The 22,238-nt window shown below is 35.3% G+C and overlaps 1 protein-coding gene across 1 annotated transcript in view; it reads right to left on the bottom strand.

The window, feature by feature from the left end:
* The window catches only part of ABCA13 (ATP binding cassette subfamily A member 13), a 173,374-nt gene that overhangs the window by 117,049 nt on the left and 34,087 nt on the right, over positions 1 to 22,238 (bottom strand). Inside the window, exons 14-22 of the mRNA XM_066326804.1 lie at positions 21,473 to 21,645; positions 20,237 to 20,313; positions 19,869 to 19,990; positions 17,122 to 17,316; positions 15,155 to 15,319; positions 9,317 to 9,494; positions 6,942 to 7,081; positions 2,295 to 2,408; positions 1,588 to 1,678 (exon numbers count right to left, since the gene is read on the bottom strand). Coding sequence (XP_066182901.1) covers positions 1,588 to 1,678; positions 2,295 to 2,408; positions 6,942 to 7,081; positions 9,317 to 9,494; positions 15,155 to 15,319; positions 17,122 to 17,316; positions 19,869 to 19,990; positions 20,237 to 20,313; positions 21,473 to 21,645 — 1,255 coding nt within the window. The remainder of the gene's footprint in view (positions 1 to 1,587; positions 1,679 to 2,294; positions 2,409 to 6,941; positions 7,082 to 9,316; positions 9,495 to 15,154; positions 15,320 to 17,121; positions 17,317 to 19,868; positions 19,991 to 20,236; positions 20,314 to 21,472; positions 21,646 to 22,238) is intronic.

Below are 22,238 nucleotides of genomic sequence, written 5' to 3'. Positions count from 1 at the left end.
AAGTGTGCACAGGCAGTCCTAATCTTCAAAGAAAGCCTTCAAACCAAGGCAAATATCACAACCTGTCTGCTAAAGAAAAGCAACACCAGCTCACACCAACTGTGACTGCACCAGCTCAGGGCAGTAGTACAAGTTAAGACTGAGAACACATCTCATTTACAAGCTCTCAGGAGCCTCCATGGATTTTGTACATCTCCTGTCTAGAGGCAGATACTGAAAACCAATAAAAGCTGTATTTCAGGCACATTTATTTATTTTAGCTGTAGTCTTAATCCTTTGACTGTAAAGCAGACTTAATAACCTACATTTCTGTAAAGTCAATATTTTCAAAACAATGATGGTCACAAAGTCCCTCTGTGGGGGTATCTGAGAGGTCATCATTGTCCTCCAGAAAGTGACTGGAACAGATTTCTATTTGGCTCATAATTATCCTAACAGTCACTGACCTGAACCCACACAGATCTGTCCTTTCTACCATCTCCTCTAGGAAGTACCCTGCTCCCTTTGTCCATGATGTCACACTGTCTGTTACTGCATTTTATCCCACCTTTCTCTCTTTCTGATTCTGAAAATCATGAACTTTTCTTAGATGACACTGGAATCTGCTTCAGTACAGAGTTTTCCTTTTGGCACATACTGGCAAGCATTTTAATGATCATGCACCTACCTTACTGACAGCTGGACACTCTGATTTTTTTTCAATTATCAAATTCTTATAAAAGCTCTAAGTCGCTTAAATTTACACCATAACCCATTCTCTTCTTCTACTTAAATCCTTGAATATCACAAATTAGTCAAAAATAATAATTCCCCTTCTCCTTCATTAAGAACCATTCACCTTGGGCCATCTTTCTAACCCTAGAGGCTCTCTGACTGCCAGGTCTCACTACCAATCCAGAAAGGGCCTGCTCCAGGCTTCAGCTCCCTGGTTGTGGACCACAATCCACACTTGGTTGTGGACCTGAGCCCACACTGCTCCCCATGGAATGATGTTCTGCCACAAGATCATCCCCATGGCCCCACTGGGTTATCCCAGGTCTGGGACTGACCCAGGTTGTTTCCTATTGACAGTGCAGCTCCCTGGCTCTAACCCTCTCAGGCTTTTCTGAGGCTCAAGGACACTTCAGGCAACTGATTCTGAATAAATAGAGAAAAAACACAGTTTTTGATCCAATACACTGTATCCAATCTCATTTTCTATTTATTTCCTTCAAAATTTGCTACAAAAACATACTTCTGCCTAATGGAACTGTGGCCACTAGGTTTATAACTCCCTTCACTCATTTTAAGTATGAATGTAATATTAGAGACTCTTCCATGACACTTTTCCACTCCTGACTTGTTACCAATATTATTTCAATATTTTAAATTCATATTATTTAGTCACTGAAAAGAAAAAGCAATCATGTTTGAGACAAACTCAAGAGGGTAAAGTCTCTTATTACTTTTTTTTACTATTATCTATAGTGAATTATATACTATAATTACTATTACCACCGAGTAGGTAAAATATTCAATTTCAGCTAAAAGTAGTTCTAAGCTGAAGTATAACAGGGCTAACCATTACATGTACTTTCATCTACCTACCATATGCTTGCATTTTTTTAAGGAGTTTTTCCATGTTGATATCCAAATTACTTTCTATGAAATGCTTTACAAAATTGTTTTGCAGTGCTTCCTGAAATGAAAAGTGATAGATGTTATCTCAGGTTTATCTTCTCTAAGAAAATACAAAACATACATATATATTAATGTTCAATTCCATTGCCAACATTTCCTGCATCACACTGCAGAAGTCATTTAGCTTCTCCATGCCTTTGGTCTTTCCCTCTTAACAGGTTAATGCCATACATTTCAAATAAATCTCAGGGGGTTGGGGAAAACATATTTAGGAGAGGTGACAGGGGAAGCAACAAATATGTAGAATAGTAAAACCTCAGTAACAAGAATGCCTTTTTCTTTTATAATTAATATTTTCCTTATCAGTTCTTTTCATTAGTTTCACATTTTGCTGGCAAACATAAGCAATGAACAAACAAGCCAACACAACTTTATTTTCCCTGTTGTTCAGTGATACTGGAGCAACACTGAAGCAACAATGCTTTTAAGTATTTTCACGTCAGAAGATTCTCAGTATCAGTCTGTAGGTTCATAACCTAAAGCTAATCTGCCTCTTTTTTAGCTCTTTTTAAATTTGAGGTCAGATAAAGGGGTGGTTTTGCATGTATAGAAATACTGTCTAGATCAAATAGCAAAAAGTTGGAAAATAGAAAGATATCCAATGGTTCACCAACCTGCAGTCTTGAGACTCTGAGAACATTTCCACTGGTTTTGAAAACCTCAGACATCCTAAGCCATGTCTCAGAATAAGTCTTTAAGTTTTCCACAAAACTGAAAGTGAAATTAGCCTGGGGGAAAAAAAAATACAAGGAAACAAATTAAGTGAAATGTGCGCATAGTAAATCTTAAGGAAAAAAAACCACAAAAACAACCCACACAAAACACACTGGCATGCTTTAGATTATCTGCAACTCCTTTCCATTCCATTTTGTTAGTCAGCAGTAAAAATATTCATGTTTTCTTTTCTTTTAGCTAAGAAATGGACAGTATTTTTTTGATACCAAGCAAATTAAAATTTTCCTGTGCTTTGTATGTTTCCCACCTGAAGTATCACAAAGATTTCTTTATTTATAGTGTGTCTTTCATAGAGAGTATCATGGGTATGCTTGAGAAAGACAAAAAAGAAATACAGTTAGGATATATTCAAAAGAAATCCTCTCAGTTGTGGGTTTTTATTCAAACTAGTTTGAGTATGTAAAAAAACTGAAATTTGGAAGCACACTTTGGACAATAAATATAACTGATCAATCAATCTGTTTCAAAATACTCTCACAGGGAAAGACTTGAGTAAAGAAAAATATTTTCTGTCCCAGTCAAACACAAGCTACAATTTCTTTCTTAGTAAACAACCACCAATTTTTTTTCCAGCCTGTTTTAAACAGATCACAAGTATACTCAAGACTAGAAAATATTGCAGTATCTTTTTGTTTAAATTGGTGTTATCAGTCACAGAAGTGCATTTAAGAACAATCCAGCATAGCTGTTATGATAAAAATTGTGACATTTTCTAGCAAAGAGTGTCTGCAGTGAGTTGTAAACTCCAATTTGGGACCACATTATTTGCAATAATTCCAGCTGAAAGTACACAATTTCTGCCATGTTATTTTAAGTGCCTTTTTCAAAATCCCACTCTTAGCGTAACATGAGTAAACAAGTTCCAGCTCTTTCTTCCTCTTTGTAACACACAAAGCGCTAAAGTGACCTTGCATGGTATTTTGTTTCCCTGAAAATCATTATGCATTTAAATTCTATGAGAATCCCACTTACTCCACTTTAAAGAATGATCATTCATTGGGATTAAAGAGAAAGTGATCCGAAATGTTAAACTAAATCTGCTGTCAAGTAGACTAAATAAGGTCTTCTGATCAGAAATAACACAGAACCTCATGGATTGAAACCCCCAGAACCAGGCACGATGGTGACAAGATGAAGGAGACTAGGAAGGCTGCAAGGGTGGCAAACAGGCACTCTAGGAGGTGGCTTTCACCCCAGGACACAGCAACCACAGGTGACACCAGAGCATGAGGAGATCAAACTTTCAGACACCACTAGAAACTATTATAACAAACGGCTTGTAAGATGCTCAGTAGAGCTTAGTGCTTCTTAACTTGATTCTGAGCAGCACAAAGGAATAATTTTTGTGCTGAAATTGTTTTTAAAGTTACAGTAACTATAATGTGCTCGTATTCACCTCCTTACCCCCTGCCCCCCCCCCAAAAAATTTATATACGCACACACATATATATTGCAGCATCATGGATTTTTGGAAAAGGTGAACTTTCTATAATGTAGGCACTTATCTGAAAGAAATTAAAAGCAGCAAAGTGGTAATTTGTGTGTCAAAGATACAGTGTCTAAGGCAGCGCAGAAGAAACTGAACAAATACCTACTGCCTATCAAAAAAGATTTGAGGAAGAGCATATATATATATATATATATATATGCACACATTACAAAGCAGAAACCACTAGGAAAAAAAAGATATTGCTTTTTCATTCATGACTGTAGGCATTTGGGAAGTTCCTGTGTCAAAAGCCCTCCTCATGCAGAACACTTTGGAGAATCTGTCTGTAATCAAAGCAGCAGTAAAAAAACCATACAACTTAACAAAATGAACAGTAAGTAGTTTCCAGGAAAAGATTATGTTCAGCCAAGAATTTCAAAAGTACTCAAGGATTAAATAGCTGAACTACTCACTGTAGTGTAACCTCCTGATTAAAATTCCCTTGTTATGAGGGAAGTGGAAAATAACAAATGCAAAGCTATTTATAAAGATGCTAGGGGAACCAGAGGATTGCAGACTAATAATTCTGAAATTTAAGTAAATTTTAATTTTTTATACTACTAATAAATTACGATAAAGAGTAGTAGGAAATAAAGAATAGAAATAATTACAGCTGAGATATAAAAACATAGAATATTTTAATAGAAGGTACCACAGTCTGAAGTGGAAGAACAAGCATATGAGGAAGAAGTGGTTGATGCAGAACTCACCACACGCACAATAAATACTAGGAATTCATATAACCCAAAATGCAAGTGGACAAATTATAGCAGCAAAGTCCTGGCAAACCTGACCCAAATTTTTTTGGAAGACGGATAAAATTCTTCAAAAGTGATCACTGAGGATCAACTATGAAAACCTTCTGAAATAAGGAATATTTTCATAAGATCAGTTCATCAGTGGCAAAAAAAAAAAAAAAAAAAAAAAAAAAAAAAAAAAAAAAAAAATCTTAGTTCAAAGCTCTAAGACATCAGATATGGCCTTTGAACTCCTGGATGCCAGTTTTACCCTCAGTCATCATCTCAGACTGTTTCTGTGACTGTCACCAGTATCACTCCATACAGTACAATTGCTGTCTTCTCTGAAACTCACAATTTATCAAAGAATGGTCAATTACACACTCTCAAATTTAATAGCCCATGTGGAAAAACTTAGAGAATATGCCAGAGTATACAAACATCAGTATTCTTCAAAGCTGTAATCTGCTACATTTTTCTTCTAGTAAATAGATGACATGGCCACGCAGTCTAAAGGAAACTAGAACTGTTCCAATTTCAGTAAGAGATCAGGCTTGTAAGGGCGACAGGGATGAGGTTTAGTAGTGACATTTGAGACACTGGAGACAGTAGTTTGCATTTAAACTTTGTTCGCGTTCAAGCGCTAGCTGAGATATTTCCGTAATAAAAACAAGAAAAATTCCCACTGCTTTCATATTTGCATATGAACAGATGCCCATTCATAATTGCTTGTTAGATTTACAGGACTGGGAAGAGGGGCAAGAGCGCATTTACAGAGATTTCTGAATAAGCTGATGGAACTTTTGTGAGCCTGAGAATATAAAAGCAGAATAACAATTCCTACCAGAATCTTTGTATTGTTCCAGAGCATTAAACCCCACCCCCCAAAAAACATCCAATCAACCAACAAGCCCAAAAAAAACAACCCACAAGACAACTTCTTTCTGAACTGTATTACTCAGCTCAGATTTCACTAAAAGGTCTGTGGGGGAATATATTGCATGTGAAGAGATTCATCTTTCCTATAGATGTTTCTAAGAACAGAGGTTTACCATATTAATTGGCAAAATAATGTGGAAATGTTTTAAGTGTTATATTTTAAATGTCATTGTAATATAGAAAATAAGTTCAAAAACATATGTAATGTTTATAATTTCTTAAAACTCATTCTTTATAGAATTTCCATCTAGAAACATCAAGAACAGCTTTTTTTACTAAAATTTTTTAATTAATTTTGCTGTACTCCAGAGTGATAATTGTTGTTCACCAGATTATTTAAGTGCAAAATATTAAATCACTCAATTATTTTTTCCAATTCAGAAAAGAAACTACAAAGCTACATAGTATCTTCTATCTACAGTGGGGGGGTTTGTTTAGTTTTTTAGTATTTTTTTAGAACACAGATCATAATACCACAAAATTTTCAATTAAGAGGGAATATAGTTGCCATCACATTTTAAGTAGTTATGGTCATTTTGTGTACCACTTACAAGCAGCAATTATTTTTTCCAAATTTCCATTCTTGCAACAACTAATATTGCAGAGTAAAATTCATATTTAGAAGATCAATGCAAAATTTGCAGAGAAATCTAAAAACAGTCATAAACTCTTCTCTTACAGATGTACCTCTAAGCTAGGCATGAAGAAACGTGTCACTGTCAATAATCAAACTCAAGATAGAACCCCAACCATAGCAGAGCTGTAGAGATAGTAAAACCCTTGAATACCATTATCAGCATCCACACATAGAGCACCTTAGGTATGACTGGTCACTCAACTACTAGTGTTACAAATAATCAGTAAGGATGAACTATAGATTTCATTTTTTTTTTTTTTTTTTTTTTAATTAAGCTCAGTGACTCCCTAAGAACAGGCTTTCCTTCCCTGGGGACAACCCTTCCCACAAGTCTCTATGCTGACCCTTCACAGTTCCCATGATAAGAAAATGTTGAAGGCAAAACTTCCCTAGGATATGTGCACCCTACACCTCAATTCAGCATGATTCACATGACACTCCTGCTAACGTGTTCTTTTTAATCTTTCTAAACAGGGCTTAAAGGACTGAGCAAAATTCTGCTTTTCTCCCCGAGTTTGAACCACTATAACAAGCAGGATAAAAGTTAAGAGAAGCATTAAGTTTAAAGTGAGAAACAGGTGAGACCTCAGGGAGTAGGTTGGATCTGTTTTTCTGAAAGGCAATTATCCAGTTGCTTCTTCCTATCCTGAAAGAAGTGAACCTTTAAAACAAATGACAAAGACAAAATCAATACACAGAAATCGTGGCATTTTTTGATGCTCACCTTCTCCATCACCAGGTCAATCATGCTGATGTTTGAATTGTACAGTATCTTCCCATGTAATAAAGGTTTCAGGAAAGTCCATAGCAAAGCCCCATTAGGAGCCTGCAAAATCTCCTGATAAAGCTTCAAGCAAAAAGGAGCTGCAAAAACAAAGATAGACTCACATTTAAGACAGACAACAGAGGTGAGATTGAAGATTTTATCCAAATAAAATCTTGAGTCTTACTTTAGAGTCTACCATAGCACCATGCCAAAAACTGTTACCAGTGTTTTGTTAACAACACCATCCAACTGCCACTAAGAAATCATACAGGTTCCTACAGAAATTGTTTAAACACAGTCTATGATAGTGTTGAGTATGCAGAACTCTGAACACTGAATAGGGAAAAGAAAATCAGAATCTAAGGAGTTGCTCACAGGCTGCTGAAAAGCAGCCTGTGAATCCCATTATCCTAAGTGTTATACTACTGCGTTTTAGAGCAGAAGGACATATGCAAAACCTCTGCCCACAAAAGCGAATTCAGAGGGAAGAGTCCCCTCAAAAGAAAAAACAAAATTTCCTTTCACATTCTCCATTGCTCTGCTTTGGATTCCTATATAAAAAGAAGTAGGAATATACAAAATTCTTCACAAATACAGACTTTTCTTTTTGTGTAATCTTACAAGAAACTACCAAAAAGACAGGCAAAAAAATTGTCATGACACTTAACCTCTTGATTTGAAAAATCTAATCACCTTCTCCATTCCTAAAAAAAAAAAAATTAAAAAAAAAAAAAATCCACATATTCCTACATCACATGGGGCTACTAATGCATTAGGATGTATATCCTTCAGAACTACGTTCTAAGGAATAGTTTCCAAGATATCCCACTGTATTTGTACTCATGTAAAGGCAATGAGCTCCTCTAAGAAATATTTAGATTTTTATGCGCAGCTCAGGTGTTTGGGTGGATTTATTATTTATTACAAGTGTTTTCAAAATACGCTGTTTCTAGTGCTCTGAAAAAATATTAAATAATGTACTCATTAACTCCTCAAGACAAATCTTTTTACACAATGGAAAACCAGGCGAAAATCTTTTATACTACTGACAAAAGTTAAAGAAAGAAGTGTCAGAAAAGTTTCATTAAGAAAGGCCAGTTCTTTGCCCAAATTTTTAGTTTCTTGAATGAAACAATCATTACTAAACACAATTCTTCTTAACAATAGCAAAGAATTAAGAGGCTACAAGTTGGCCAGACAGAAACGTCAATAGACTAAGGACACAGAAGACATGCTAATCTGGGTTTGCTGCATTCTTCAGAAAAGCATTAGGAAGTGTTTGATATGCACAAAATACATACAAGTTAACCACTGTGAAGTGGTATGAATCAAGTTTCTGTGGCTTCAATATTTTTTTAATTTTCATTTTCCATTGCCCCATATACAAATTTGTAATATATGGGCAACAGTATTAATTCATTTATGGAAACATTGGAACTAACTGATGCCTTAAATATTTCAGAGTCCTATGGTAAAAAAAAGTCTCACAGCACAGCAGCGTTGTGACAACTTGAAAATAGATAATCAAGAAACACTGCTTCTGGCCTAAACAGCTTTTAAAGAGACTAAGTTCCAAACAATCTGTCTAATCAGCCATGCAGCTGACTTCATTCTTCCAAGAGGAAAGCAAGGCAGAGCTGCCTGCTTACCACTGCGTCCCAAATATGTAAGTGAGAAGGGCAAAGCAGAGCTCTGGCTCCCTCCCAAGGGTCCCAGCCAAGCCAGGAACAATTTCTGCCTGTTGAAACCAACAGATGACAGAGGCCTCCTTAGTGACACTCTATCACTGTATTCTTCCCTTGCACAGGGCCACCTGAGGCACTAATAACGTTATTAACAATATCAAAATTAATCAGAGTAAGTCAAATGTGTATTAAGGAAAGGGAGCAAAGGTGAAACTATATGAGAGTTAAGGGATTTTTCTGAGCACTTGACGAACAGAATAGGAATATCAACCATTAAAAAACCCATTCCATCTGGAAGGTTTCCATATTTTACTGCTAAATAATACCACTTTGTTCACCAAAGGCAACAGCAATAAATTCTCAAAGATACATTTTTAACACCAAGTGTTTTAAAGATGTTAATAAAAATGTTTCAAATACAGGAATATTCTTATTTATTATTTTCAAAGATAGAAAAAAAAACCAGAATCTTTTCTGTCTCATGCTCAATTATCTCATAGCAACTTAACTTTAATTGATCAACACTTCGTGCTCAAGATGACAACATCAACTGACATGTCAGTGGGTATAAAAACATTTCCATTTAAGTGGGGAAAAACTTTTAACTCTGAATTCATACTGCAACTTGTCATAGATATTTCTTCTTACTTGAGTCTTCAGGAATGCCATATTTTGCCATATTATCCTCCAAAAGTCCCATGATTCTGGGCATGTCTATGAACAGGTTTGCATTGCTGAAAAATGAAGATTCTTCTTTACACACTGCCTTGATTACAGACTGCAGGGATCCAACAGCTGAACTTCTGAACTGCCCACCTTGCAAAAACTAGAACAAATGAACAAAAACACAGATGAATCAAAGTTGCTTTAAGTAGCTTCAAGGAGAAGTCCTGGTGTTCTGTCAATATTGATGTCTAAGGAGATTGACGAAATTGGGCTGTTGAAACAGCCTATTAGGATGAGGTCCTGCTGTGCTTATTTCTGTTCTTCTGATCACTACTATTATGGGGAAAGGTAATGTAGTTTTAATTGTCAGGATACTCAATGAAAGACAGAAGCATGATGTACTACAGTGAAACATGAAAAATACTATTTTAGCAGTCAGGCAGAAAAGGAACAAAAATATCAAGACAACTGGACTGCAGATATGTTGATTCCAATGCCAGTTTTCACAAAATGTGCTCTTCAGGTAGATTATTCCTGTGGCACAAAAGCAGCTGAAGCAACCAAAGTCATTTTGCTATGAACACTTATATAGAAGACAGTTGCTAATAAGAAAAAAAAAATTCAGATGCACATGCCCTAAAAGCCTATTTTTCAGTAAATCCTCCAACCTGTTAGATGTGCTTACAGTTTTTGCACATCTTGAGTCATACCAGCATTTATTATTGCCATTTGTTCATGACTAGCATACTTCTAATGAGGAGAGGGAGCAATCTGACTGCTCTTATGGCTTAAGCACCATCATTCACCACATTTAACAAGAAAAAGGAAGAACAATAGTCTCATCCTCTGTGCAGCTCCACTTTTCAAATAAGGGGCTCGATTGTAAGAGATCTCATGGGAGGGTGTACAGGTGCACAGCTCTAAGAGGACACAACTGCAAGGCACCACGCTGCTGTGGTACAACTAAAGAGTGCACTGGCTCGCCTGGTACTCATTATTGTTGCAGATGCTTGTCAAGAAAGGCAGAAGTAGATTATCAGACACTACTTGAAGAATCCACAACTGGCAAGTAGAAAAAAAACATTGTGATACGTCAGCACTGAAAAAAATTAGCATTTTATAGCTGGAACTTTTTTAAACAGAAGAGTCAATTTTCAAAGTAACACAGTACTTTACATAAAGACATAATCACAGACAGTTTGAAAATTGCGCTGTTAGAAACAGTTTATCTTGATCAATGCATTTATTGAAGTGCCAGGTGCTTCTTTAGTAATCCTGGAGGAATATTAGTATGTGTTGTTTAAAACTCTGTTAGCTGCTCTCAAAATCTTACTTTTAGCATACAGTTTCAGCACAGAGCAAAGTAAATAAATAATAAACACATTTCATAATACAATCATCCGCAGCCCTTGAATGAATCTGCTGGCATGGACTTCGCTGGAGAAATAAACTTTATTTATGCACAATGCTGTAAAAAATTGGTTATGAATCTTTATTAGTGACTATTTGCACTAGAGGGATAAATGAGGCTTATTTCAGTCAAAGAGCACAAACGTGCTAATTAATTCCAGTTCCAATCAAAATAACTTGAAATTCAAATAATGAATATTTATGTGGTAAGCTGCCACTAACAGGCTGAATCTACTTACTGTCTTTCAACTAAATATCCACTGACTCAAAAAGATATGTTTCTTAACATTTGGCTTTGATAAAGTATGAGAAATATGTAGTATGGATCTCACAAAAAAAAAAAAAAAAAAAAAAAGAATTATCTTTGATCTAGTTGGTCTAGTTTAAACCGTAAAAGGAGGGCTGTAATCAAGGCTGATGAATCAAAAAAAAAAACAGCCTCTTACAAACTAATCAGTCAACACTGTAACAAATTCATGGAAGAGGAAGGCTGGTATGGAAGATTAAAAGCTTATCTGGAACTGGATTTTCAAAGGGAGGCAAAAACCTCATAGCATAGGAGCTCCTGACCTAACTGAACAACTGCATGCTTAAAAAATATTATGAATAAAAACAAATTCACACGGAATCGAAATACCAGCTACTCAGAAAAAGAAACTTAAAAGTCATACTGGACTACAGTTTGCACATAAATCTAAAATCCATTCTGAATCATGACAGTAGAAAGAGAGAGAGAAAAAATAATGCAATTTTCCTGGAAAACTACAAGGAGCTTAAAGATAGTTCAAAATTTGATGAAACCAAAGGGCTAAAGGAAAAACTAGATAATCCTAATTCTTTGGGAAAAAAACCATAAACAGAACAAAGTCTTTTTTGTCCTGAAATTGAGAGCATTAGGGGGATAATATAAAAATTGCTGATTTGATTAAACAGTTTTTCAGAAGCCTATCAAATTTAGATGGCACTATTTGAAAAGTAGAAAAATCATATATACTCAAGAATGAGCAGTTTAGTGATCCAGGAAATAACAGATATCTGGTTCTGATGTTTTTAGGGCAACATATACAGTATTTTTAAAGTGGACAATGATAAAGACAAAAATATTTGAGAAGTAAAATTTAATGCATTCTCAAGTTATTGTTCCTGACCAACACAACATATTTACATGGGAGGGCAATTCCTTTCTCCACAAAAAAGATACATTCTAACTGAAATTTAGGTGAACTCTAACAACCAATTAATGTTCTTGCTCTAGAAAATACTAATAATCATTCATCCAATTGCTAATTAATAGTGGTGGATAAAAAAATTACAGTAAGATGATGTTGCAGGAAGCCTGTTAACAGGAGAGAAAACACAGGATTACAGAGAAGTTATTAGTGTTATTCCTGTGAGCCCTGAAAGAAGCAAATTGCCTAAATCTGCCTATCATTTAATATCAGAAGGCATTGCAGGAGAAAAGATCAGAATGCAATATGGCAAAACACATAATTCAAAGCAAATTTAATAGCAAGATAACCAGTACAAAATCTTATTTATCAACTGAAATCATAAGATGTTGCTATAAAACAGATGTCATCTCAGTATATCACTCATCCTTAATCATCTAAGAGAAAAACTGTGTGCAGTTTATGAAAAAGTTGAATGCAAGCTTAGGAAAGTCATTTTAGTAGGTATAGACAATGAGCAAGCTACAAGAGCCATCAGCTGAAATTCCCCTCAAACACTGTACACATTTTTTCTTCAGATATTCAGGATTAGCCTTAAACCAGCATGCAAAAATGATGCTAGGCTGTCTTAAGTGACTGAGTGTCATATCTAAAAGAAAAAAATGAAGCAAAAACAAATACTAAAATAAGTAATTTCAACCTAGCAAAACAGAGAAGGACTGCAATTGGCTTTCCACAAACATATGGGCAAGCCAGAGAAGTTAAAAATGCTACAGAAATTTTTTGATACAAGAATAAACATAATAGCCACAAATAAACCTAAGTCAGAATTTTATTCCTTTAAAACATCAACAGGTTGTTCTGCAATGATAAGTTCAACAGAGAATTTGTTCAAGTTAGTGGAAGGATTACAGTGTGAGGCTGGCTCTCACAACTAACTGCATTCAGCAACTCAGGAAGTCCCCTGCAGCTTATCTATTGATGAACTACAAGCATCAAAAAAAATTAGGAATGAAAACAGATGTGAATAATTTCAAACAGCAAAACATAAGCTAAAATCATGATTGAAATCAGCAGTGTTTTTTCTCAGGGAGTTATCCGTTCACTCAGTGCTTTTAACAGTAAAATCTGGCACCATATTCCAACTACTGCTGATGGGTAGATGATGAGATTTTACACCACCTTTTATTACAATACGTGTTCCTTTCAATTCAACTTCACATGTTACAGATATAATAGTTATTTCTTCCTTTCAATTTTTCCTTTCAGACAGAAATCCATGTGCACAGTTGACAATTACTTTATTACCTCTTTCATTAAAGAAGTATTTTTTTTTAAATCAACTTCAGTGTCTTTTGAACAAAGATCCAAATATTTTACCCCAAAAACGTTTACATTCTTTATCTGATAATCTTTCAATGTCACTGAATTACTTTGCTCTTGGTAATCATTAGAACAAAAATCCAGAAGGATGGACTCTTTTGGAAATAGAAGAACACATTCAAGGAGGGAAGTGTATAAACAATATATGCACTTCAGTGGAGTATCTATTCAGTAGCACAAATTTGGCCACCATAGAAAAAAAAGCAAAAAATAATTAAATCTTACAGGAAAGTATAAAAAAATCAAGTTAAACATGAAAAAATAAAGTACATCCACACTTCTACTAGTCTTCAAAATTAAAAAAAAAAAAAAAAAGTTACAGAGACAGAAGAGCCCTTGAAATCAAAAATGTAATTTATTAATAAAAGAAATAGGCACTGATTATTTTAATCCTCCACAAATTATTAGGTGGCCAAAATGCCCCAGTAATTTCACAAGAAAAAGAGCTTTACCAAAACACTAGAAAATAAAGACTGTGTCGAAAAAAGTGATCAAAAGAACTTAGAACTAAAAAAGAACAAAAATTCCAACGTTAAATCTATGGCTTATTACAGGATAATAGGGGTGGCCATTGAGAAAAGCTTAAAACTGTGAGCAGATGGCCCTCTGCTGTTCCATTTGTTCTTTGCAAATTTTTTAAACAGCACCTTTTGAGATTTACTTCTACCAAATAAGGAACTTTGGGGTTTTAGTCCAAAAATAAAATTTCATTTGCTGGAGGGAAAGTCTGACACAAACAGAACTAGCTTAAGGAAAGCAGAAAAAAATGCAAGTGTCTGATAAAAGTCGCCATTCATTCTGGCAGCTGAAAAGCTACCCCCAAAAAAGAGAATTTAACTAACTTTGCAAAAGGCAATATCATTGAACTGTAAACTAGGTTTCCTTCCTACTTAATAACACAGGCTTTTATTTTTAAGGCAATTAAAAATCAAAACCAAAACCGATGCACCAGAACAGCATTTTTCAACAGGTTTCTAATCTATCAGATTAGACAATCTTGAAAAAGATAACGCTAAGGAAAATAGTACTTAGGACAGTGTTTACACTGTACTCTAGCAATAAACCACATTACACCATTTACTACTGCAGGATCTTTTAGGGGTTTGCAATTTTAAACCAGATTCAATCCTCAGTTTTCCACAAAGGACAATAAATCCAAAAGGTAATGCCATGGGCAGGTCCTCTATGGAATTAGAATCTTATTAGAGACAGAAATCTTTCTGATGATTCATTTAACACTAGATCCACCACTGTGCTGGCTGTGTAGATATGCATACAGCAACTGCTCTTAAAGGCAGGGACAACATAAATACCCTCACTCGCACCTCATGCCACTGTTTTTTTTTATTGTCAAGCAGAACTATCACACAAACCCCTTGGGTGACGTGAACAGAAACACACGGCAAATACAAGAAGCGCATAGGCTCCCTTGAACTCATATTATTTAAAGAATTAAAGCTATTTCTTGTAAACAAAATAATTATCTGCTTTTCAAAAAAAAAAATAGAACAAAGAAAAAAAACAAGAAACACTTAGCAGAAAAGGCGTGGCTAGCTATCTCCAAATCACAGATAATAGATGATATTAATAGTCAGTTGACAAACACTGAAGTAACTTAGGCTAGGATCTCATACGTTAACAAAAAAAGAAATGACAGAAACAAAATATTAATAGTCTCAGAATTACCAGAGGGCTTGAAAGGGACAAAATTAACCTTCTTAGGGTTTATGGACTCTTCTCTGTATTCCCAACTTTCTAGGAAATCATTTCCATTAGTGTGTCTCCTTACTAAACACATATCCCTACCTAATCGCCTCACCAGGGGAATTAATTTTGCATATTGAAATCCTACACATACCTGCTGCAATGCGGAGATGTCAAACACACCAATATTTTGAATTCCTTGGAGAAACATTGGAAGCTTTTCCATTACATGGTGGACTTTATTGAGAAGTGAACTGATACTAGAAACCACATCCAGTAGCATATTTAATACATTGCTTATCTCAGGTGGTATCTGGACCTTGGAAAAGAAGGAAAAAAAATACAACAGGAAACTCCAGTTAGAAACAAATGTTAACCTTTCAATGAAACACTCAAAAGTATTCAGTCTTTTTCTAAAACTGATTATACAATGTTCCCACGAACAATGTTTAACAAAACTCCTTTTGCTATAAATCCCCAGTTACTCTCAGATTAAGCTGAAGAGATCTCCTCTGTAATGTAATGTTAGTACTGGCTTATGAAAAATCACAAATTAATATTCATAGAACATGTTTACACCTGCCAAGTTGAAGAGAGCTTTCCAACCCAAGATGCTAATGGGATCGGTGACATTCTATCCTTTTAGAATTCAGTGTAAATGGAAACTTTTCCTTCATCACGTTAGAAATGTTCAGTGTAATAATTTCATATTTTAAAAACAATTTGTAAGTTAAATTAAATCTAGAAACCACTTTTATTGCCTAATATGACACCTAAAGTAACTAACTTTCCTGTCACATTGTTCCTGCCTTTGAATTTTTCATGCCCAAAATAATAGTGTGCATTTTATTACCTACTTGACCCAAGTTCAATTGGCTGTTTGCTATTTCCACCTTGCAAATTTGTCATTATGGATTTTCTCTCTGTTCCCTTTGCTTTTGGGAATTAGTTAGATGATACAATAATACAAACTGATTCATTGTTACCTGTCTATGCAAAATAATAAAACCACTATAATCTCATTATATTGTTTCAGTTCTTCCTCTGATCATCTATTTTATCCACCTTTGTCTTCCTACTATGATGTCTGCTCTTGATTTTCATCACAGCCTTCACCAGCCATTATGTAGAGAAAAAAAAAATTGAAAGATGCCCATTAAAAAAAAAATCATATTTGGTTAAAAAAATGGCAGAACTTCCATTACAATTTAGGATAAATTGTAATGGAATTGTAAAAATGACAACATTTTTTACTATTTGCTAGGACTTCATTAGGCTTCCATAGTGTTCAGTAGAAACCCTTATCAAAATAAGCACTGGTTTATTTTCTTCTAATATTTTTTCCCTTCTAGATGTGCAGATAATTCAGAAACTAAAATATTTTCTTTTCCCTCTGGTATCTTTACCTATTGTGGGAAATTGTCTTGTCTTCTAAATTCTATTTTGAACCTGCTTAACTGAGCATACAGCATCCAGAATACAACCAGACCCCTATGGCTTTAGAACAAGCCTTTCTTCCTCACAATGTTATATTTCAGCTATTCATGCTTCTATTTTCTGTTCTGTCAATCAACTACCTCTAAAGATCTGAATGTTCTCTACTATCCTATTCAATAATTCTGCTCTTACAGATAAAACCATTAACTCTTTGAATAACAATATTAGTTCCAGGTTATTTACAGTTGTACAGATAACACAGGTGTGCTTCAGACATGTGCATCCACAGTGCTATGAATTCTTCTGAGAAAATAGTTTTGTCATTCTTGTGATGTGAGCTCCTATGCTGGTTTTAGTTCAAATGTTGTCAGATCAGTCTTGCACTCTTACAAACAATGAAATGACTAATTGCATGAACTGCAAACTCTGCTAGAGATTAATAAAACTGTGTCTTTGACCTCCCATGTTTTCTGCAAAGCTTTCATAATTAATTACTCAGTGATATTTTTTCTGAGGAAGCATCTAGTACCCTCATTCTTCAACTGCAATATTTTGGGGAGTCAAATGAAGACAAAGAATGCCATACGTCCACTCTTTCATGGAGGAAGAACATCTGAAGAAAAACAGAATTATTAATCTATCTACCTGTATGTTTCATGCTACCTTCAAATAAAACCATCTTACCTTGTAAATGATGTGACGTACATTCAAATTTTGTATAATCAACACAAACATGGTATACAAGTCCAGCGCTGGTAAAGAACATAATTCTTCCACTACCATGGAAGTTCTATTGTTTTCAGGCAGCTTTAGCAACAGGCTGAGTACCTCTTCATCACATCTTCCACTTAAAGCAACCACAAAGGCATTGTAGAGAACCTATCATAACATATGTGTATTAAAATATTTTCTCCCTGAAATGCATCACCTTTTTTTATAGTCAATAAAGTGAAAATTTGTGTCACAGTAACATGACTATTCCAGGCACCAACAGGCCGGAAATAATAAACCATACAGCTTTATATCAGATTGCTATATTCTTACTTTGTACTCCTTGTACAAATAAAAAGATGAAGTATACTTGTTATAAGGATTTGCTTTCATTTTCCACTGTTCAATCATTCATTCTTGAGCATTCATGCCATAAGCAGGCATATTTACAATGCTGAGCATACTCCTCCCATCAGATATACACCTCTGCTGCAGAAACACCTGAAGATCAAAATCTAGAGTTCTGAATCACTAACATCAAACAATATGGTCCTTCCTTCTTTCAAAAGACACACAAATTTAACACTTCGGGGTGCCGGTATGGCACAATGTCTAATCTAAGCCAGCTCACATTTCTCAGTTAAACACTGCTTTAAAGTATTATTTAATAGCAGCTGAAGGGACAAATGCCTAAGCAGACCTTGGATAATACCATAGTAAAACCATCTTGTATAATGGCTATTGATTGAAGTCCAGATATCTCAGGAGTTCTTAGCTACCCATTCTCAACAAGTCTAGAAAATTGTAAGGTTTTTAGGAGCCTGTAGGAGCCAAAGTAGTGGACTCCAGTGTACTGCTTAGGACAAAATCTGCCTCTACCCCCTCCACTGAATCCATCTCTTGCTGCTATCAATCAGGGAGAGAATCTGCAAGACAGTCAGGATATGGAATTTAACTCTTTAATTCCTATGAACATTTTATTTTCCAACTTAATAATTTAGTTTTTTGATTTTTATTCTGGAACAGAATTTCGCCTTTGTGATTCCACAAGGTTATCTATATATTTAAAGAATCACTTTTTTGTGTGTGCATTCAAGAAACATAATAAAAACATAGTTCTGTGAGCAGCGTAAGATGAAACTGATTTGGACTTCTTGCTGGGGGAAGAAATTTTGGCAACTTGAGGCAACTTGAAATTTATTTCAGATTTGCCTCACATGAATATCACCATTTCAGTACAGTTTTAACACATTCTATGTTTTATCCCCTAGGTTAAGGTCCCCTGAACTTTCCTTGCAGCTACCAGAGCTAATCGAAACTCCTATATTCAGTAAACAAATGCTTACAGTCTTAAGGTTACAGGTTTTAAGTGCTTTCAAATCACCTCATCACATGGCAATGAGCATGGCCATCACATAAACTCATGGCAGAAATTATGGGTAAATACATTAAGCACAAAAAATTCCCAGGCTTACTCTTACTGTTCCAGAGGAAAGCAGAGTAGTAGCATATAATCACAGAAACGTAAGGCTACAGTGGGCCTATAGCTATCATTAGGTTATCAGACAATGGCTGTATAGACAATAAACACAATGGGTATGTCTAAAATACAGTTCTAAAAAGTACTTGTGCTGCTTTCATAATCATTAAGAGACAGAGGCTTTTAATGCTCCAATCGGACTGGGGGACGATTTAAGCACTAAGCAGATAAAGACTTCTGTATAGTTATCCAAATATGAGATGTGTGTATATATCTAAGCTCTACATATGACTGGCAAAAAGTAATGATGGAAAGTAATTTGACAATTTAGCCAATTAGCATTATTATTGCAAAGGATCAAAGGTGCACTGAATCCCATTTAACAGAATTGCCTTCAGATGACTTCTCTCATTATCATTTAGTGGTATCACAATAACAAGCTAACAATAAAGGCAGTCACGCTGCCACAGAGGCAGAAGAACAAATCATCTGTAAGTAGTTATGACGGTCTGAACTGCCTGTTAATGCTGCACTTTTCACCATCAGAGCTTGCGATGGTTTCTGCAAGTGGAGCATCACTGACACCCAGTGGCTGCTTTGTGATCAGTGAGCTGATCGATTTGCACCAAATGTACCCTCAGCTCCCCCGCAGACACTGGCAGCAGAGAGCACGTATCAGTCAGCTGGCATTTCTCATTTCAGCTGATCACTGGAATCACAGGAAAAAGCAGTGGTAACACTCATTCCCTCAGAACCCCTCAGAAAGCTTACTACATTCAAGAGTCAACAACTAAAAGTGAAAGTACAGCAAGACAGTGGTAAGATAATGTAAGAACAGTGAGGAACACAAAAAGGAATTTAAAAACTATATACATAAGACAACTCCATATCGCAAGGAATGACGGTACAAAAAGGTACAAAATGACATCTCTAGAAACCCTCATCTTTTCTACAATACTGAGACAGAAAAGCTCCAATTCTCTGTCAGGACAAGAGGATAAAACATTGCTGAAAGTAATGAGGCAGTGCCATTTAGACCAGGGGAATAATGCTACTATAAGTTGATCTCTTAATGCATCACATCATTACTTTAAAGTCCTAAAATTCCCAAAGTATTTCACATGGTATTGATAAGTGAAAATATAAGATTCCAAACAAACAACGTGGCTTGCTTTGCTTCATCTAGCACATCATGCTATAGGTTGGTCCACTAATCTGACACCTCTTTTTGATCTTTTACCTCTGAATGAGAGACACTGGCTTCCAAGAGGGTATTGAGAGTTTCTGCAGAAATATTGACAGAAGAACCAATGTCCAGCCTCAACTGAGTAATATTCTGCACAAAATCTTTGACTTTCACATCTAGAAGAGAAAGAAAATAGTGTCAAGAGCACCAATTTGATTTAATTAAATTTCCTACAGATTGTATCCTTTCCATTCAATTCACTGTGTGAAAACATTGCCTAAAGTCAGTATTTTTCACTCAATATCAAAGGGACACTCCATAAACAGTGTCCCTTTGAAATTGAAATAACAAAGAAACAGTTATTTTCCTACAAAATTACACTAGACTGACTTATAGAAAAAGTGAAGAAAACTAGAACCCACCATTCACAAGATTAAAATTGCTGAAGAAAGCTGCTGCTGGATTTTCTGACAACTGTAGCTCCAAATTTTCGGTCACCCTGGAATGACAGCCTTAGTTTCACAAGCCATCAAAACAAAGTCATTGGTTTTTCAATGTACAAAGGCTAACACAAATGGTGAAACAGAACTAAAACAGGCAAAAGGGTCCCATTATGCTCTGTGTGCACACACTGCATGCAGTCAGCACCTCTACTAACCTCATGTGGTATTTATAGGGTGCAATGGTCATCACATTTCATGCCTAAATGAGACTGTATATGTAGAGACAGACACGTGCATCTGTACATATATACATGTGTAGAGATAGATTCCCATAATTACTAAGGGCCCCAGCAAACAGTAGCTCATGGAGGACAGGTCACTTCCATTTTTCATACTGAACACTGGTTTTTAAAACCTAGAGGTACAATTCATTACACTTCAGGATGAAAACGAGTCTATCTAATTATAATATAAGTAATTAAGAGTATGCACATATTAGATATGATTTTCTCTTCAAAGGTGGACATGAGCCCATGGTATTTAGGAGCAGCATCTAGGCTCAAATTCTTCTGTATTACTGTAATTCACAGACAGCATTCAAGCCTCTTATGAAAACAATCTAACAGTCAAACCAGTATAGCAAGTTATAACAATGCCTACTTCTATCTGATTGCAAATTTGAAATACTCTGTAGGAGCAGCTTTACTTAAAATCTAATGGTTTTCCCCATGCAAATAACAACTATCAGAAGTTGATTAGAGTACAATCCCATCAATTTACAACCACTATACTTGCCTTTTGAACTGCTGAACTGATCGGAATACTTAATATTTCACAAAATGATATTCAGCTATTGAGGGGAAGAGTTATATCAAAAGAGCTATAAATAAAAAATTTGGATATCAAAATTTTTACCTAACCGAAGTCACAGGAAATTAAAAATTTTCTTAGTTGTGATCTAGAGCATTCAGCTGGTAGAGAAGCAAGATCTGCTACAAGTGCTCCACAAAAAATGTGGGTTTGGAATTATTCAGTTATTCTAAATATCTTATATAACTTGTACATTTTTTCCACTCAGTTTCAAGTTAAATGAATAAAACTTTAAAAGACAATATTTCTCCTGTAATTACTTAATTTAGAACACAGACATATGCACAGAATAACATCACTAATGATGAACCACCATTTGGGGTATCAAAACGTGAAAGGCTTTACATTTGCAATCGTCTTTGGATGTTCCCCAGCATTAGCTGGCATTCACAGCTGTCACTGCTGGTATTCTGCAAGGCTCCCACGAAGGTCTCCAAAGTATTGGAAAGTTTTTGGTTTATATATGCCATACTCTCACAATCCCCCTTGTTGAAAGCTGGCAAATATCTTCCAATATCCTGCAGAACACAGTGATCACATGGTTAGTAAATTCATGAGATTGTGTTACAGTTTGAAGTAGCAGCTCGTGGGAACTAGATGATTTGTATTTTCAAACAGGAATAAGGGCAAGGTAACAGTCTCTTAGCTATTATACAATTTATTGAAACTGGATTAAATGTTTTCAAGATCCAAGAAATTTTCAAATATTTGAGTTTTGGAAAGAATCAGATCAGGAATTCGAACTAGCTTGTCAAGGAAAGTAACCCACTAATATAAATGCAAACCTTTTAAAATTTGTTTCAAAATGAAATTAGCTTTTATTTTCTTTTTCTCTTTTTCTTTTTCTCTTTTTAGTCTGACCATTTTTATCTTCTTCCAAAAAAGTGTTTTGAACAACATCAGTTTCCCAATAACAAATCAAAATATTTGGATCCTCACAGTCAAAGTTTTCATGCATTATGCTCTGCATCATATGCACTTTTATATTTTCTCCTGAATATTTGCAATTATGATTTTGCAAAGCTTTTTTATTGTTTGCAGAAGTGGGTCATAGAAGGGTGGTGGCTATACAAATGCATTTGGCCTGCAAAAGTCTGCTTTGAGATATGAG

The sequence above is a fragment of the Sylvia atricapilla genome, chromosome 1, assembly GCF_009819655.1.
Source record: "Sylvia atricapilla isolate bSylAtr1 chromosome 1, bSylAtr1.pri, whole genome shotgun sequence".
Lineage (NCBI taxonomy): Eukaryota > Metazoa > Chordata > Aves > Passeriformes > Sylviidae > Sylvia > Sylvia atricapilla.
The sequence above is the reverse complement of the archived record's forward strand: the minus strand, read 5'-3'. Positions and strand labels throughout refer to the sequence as shown.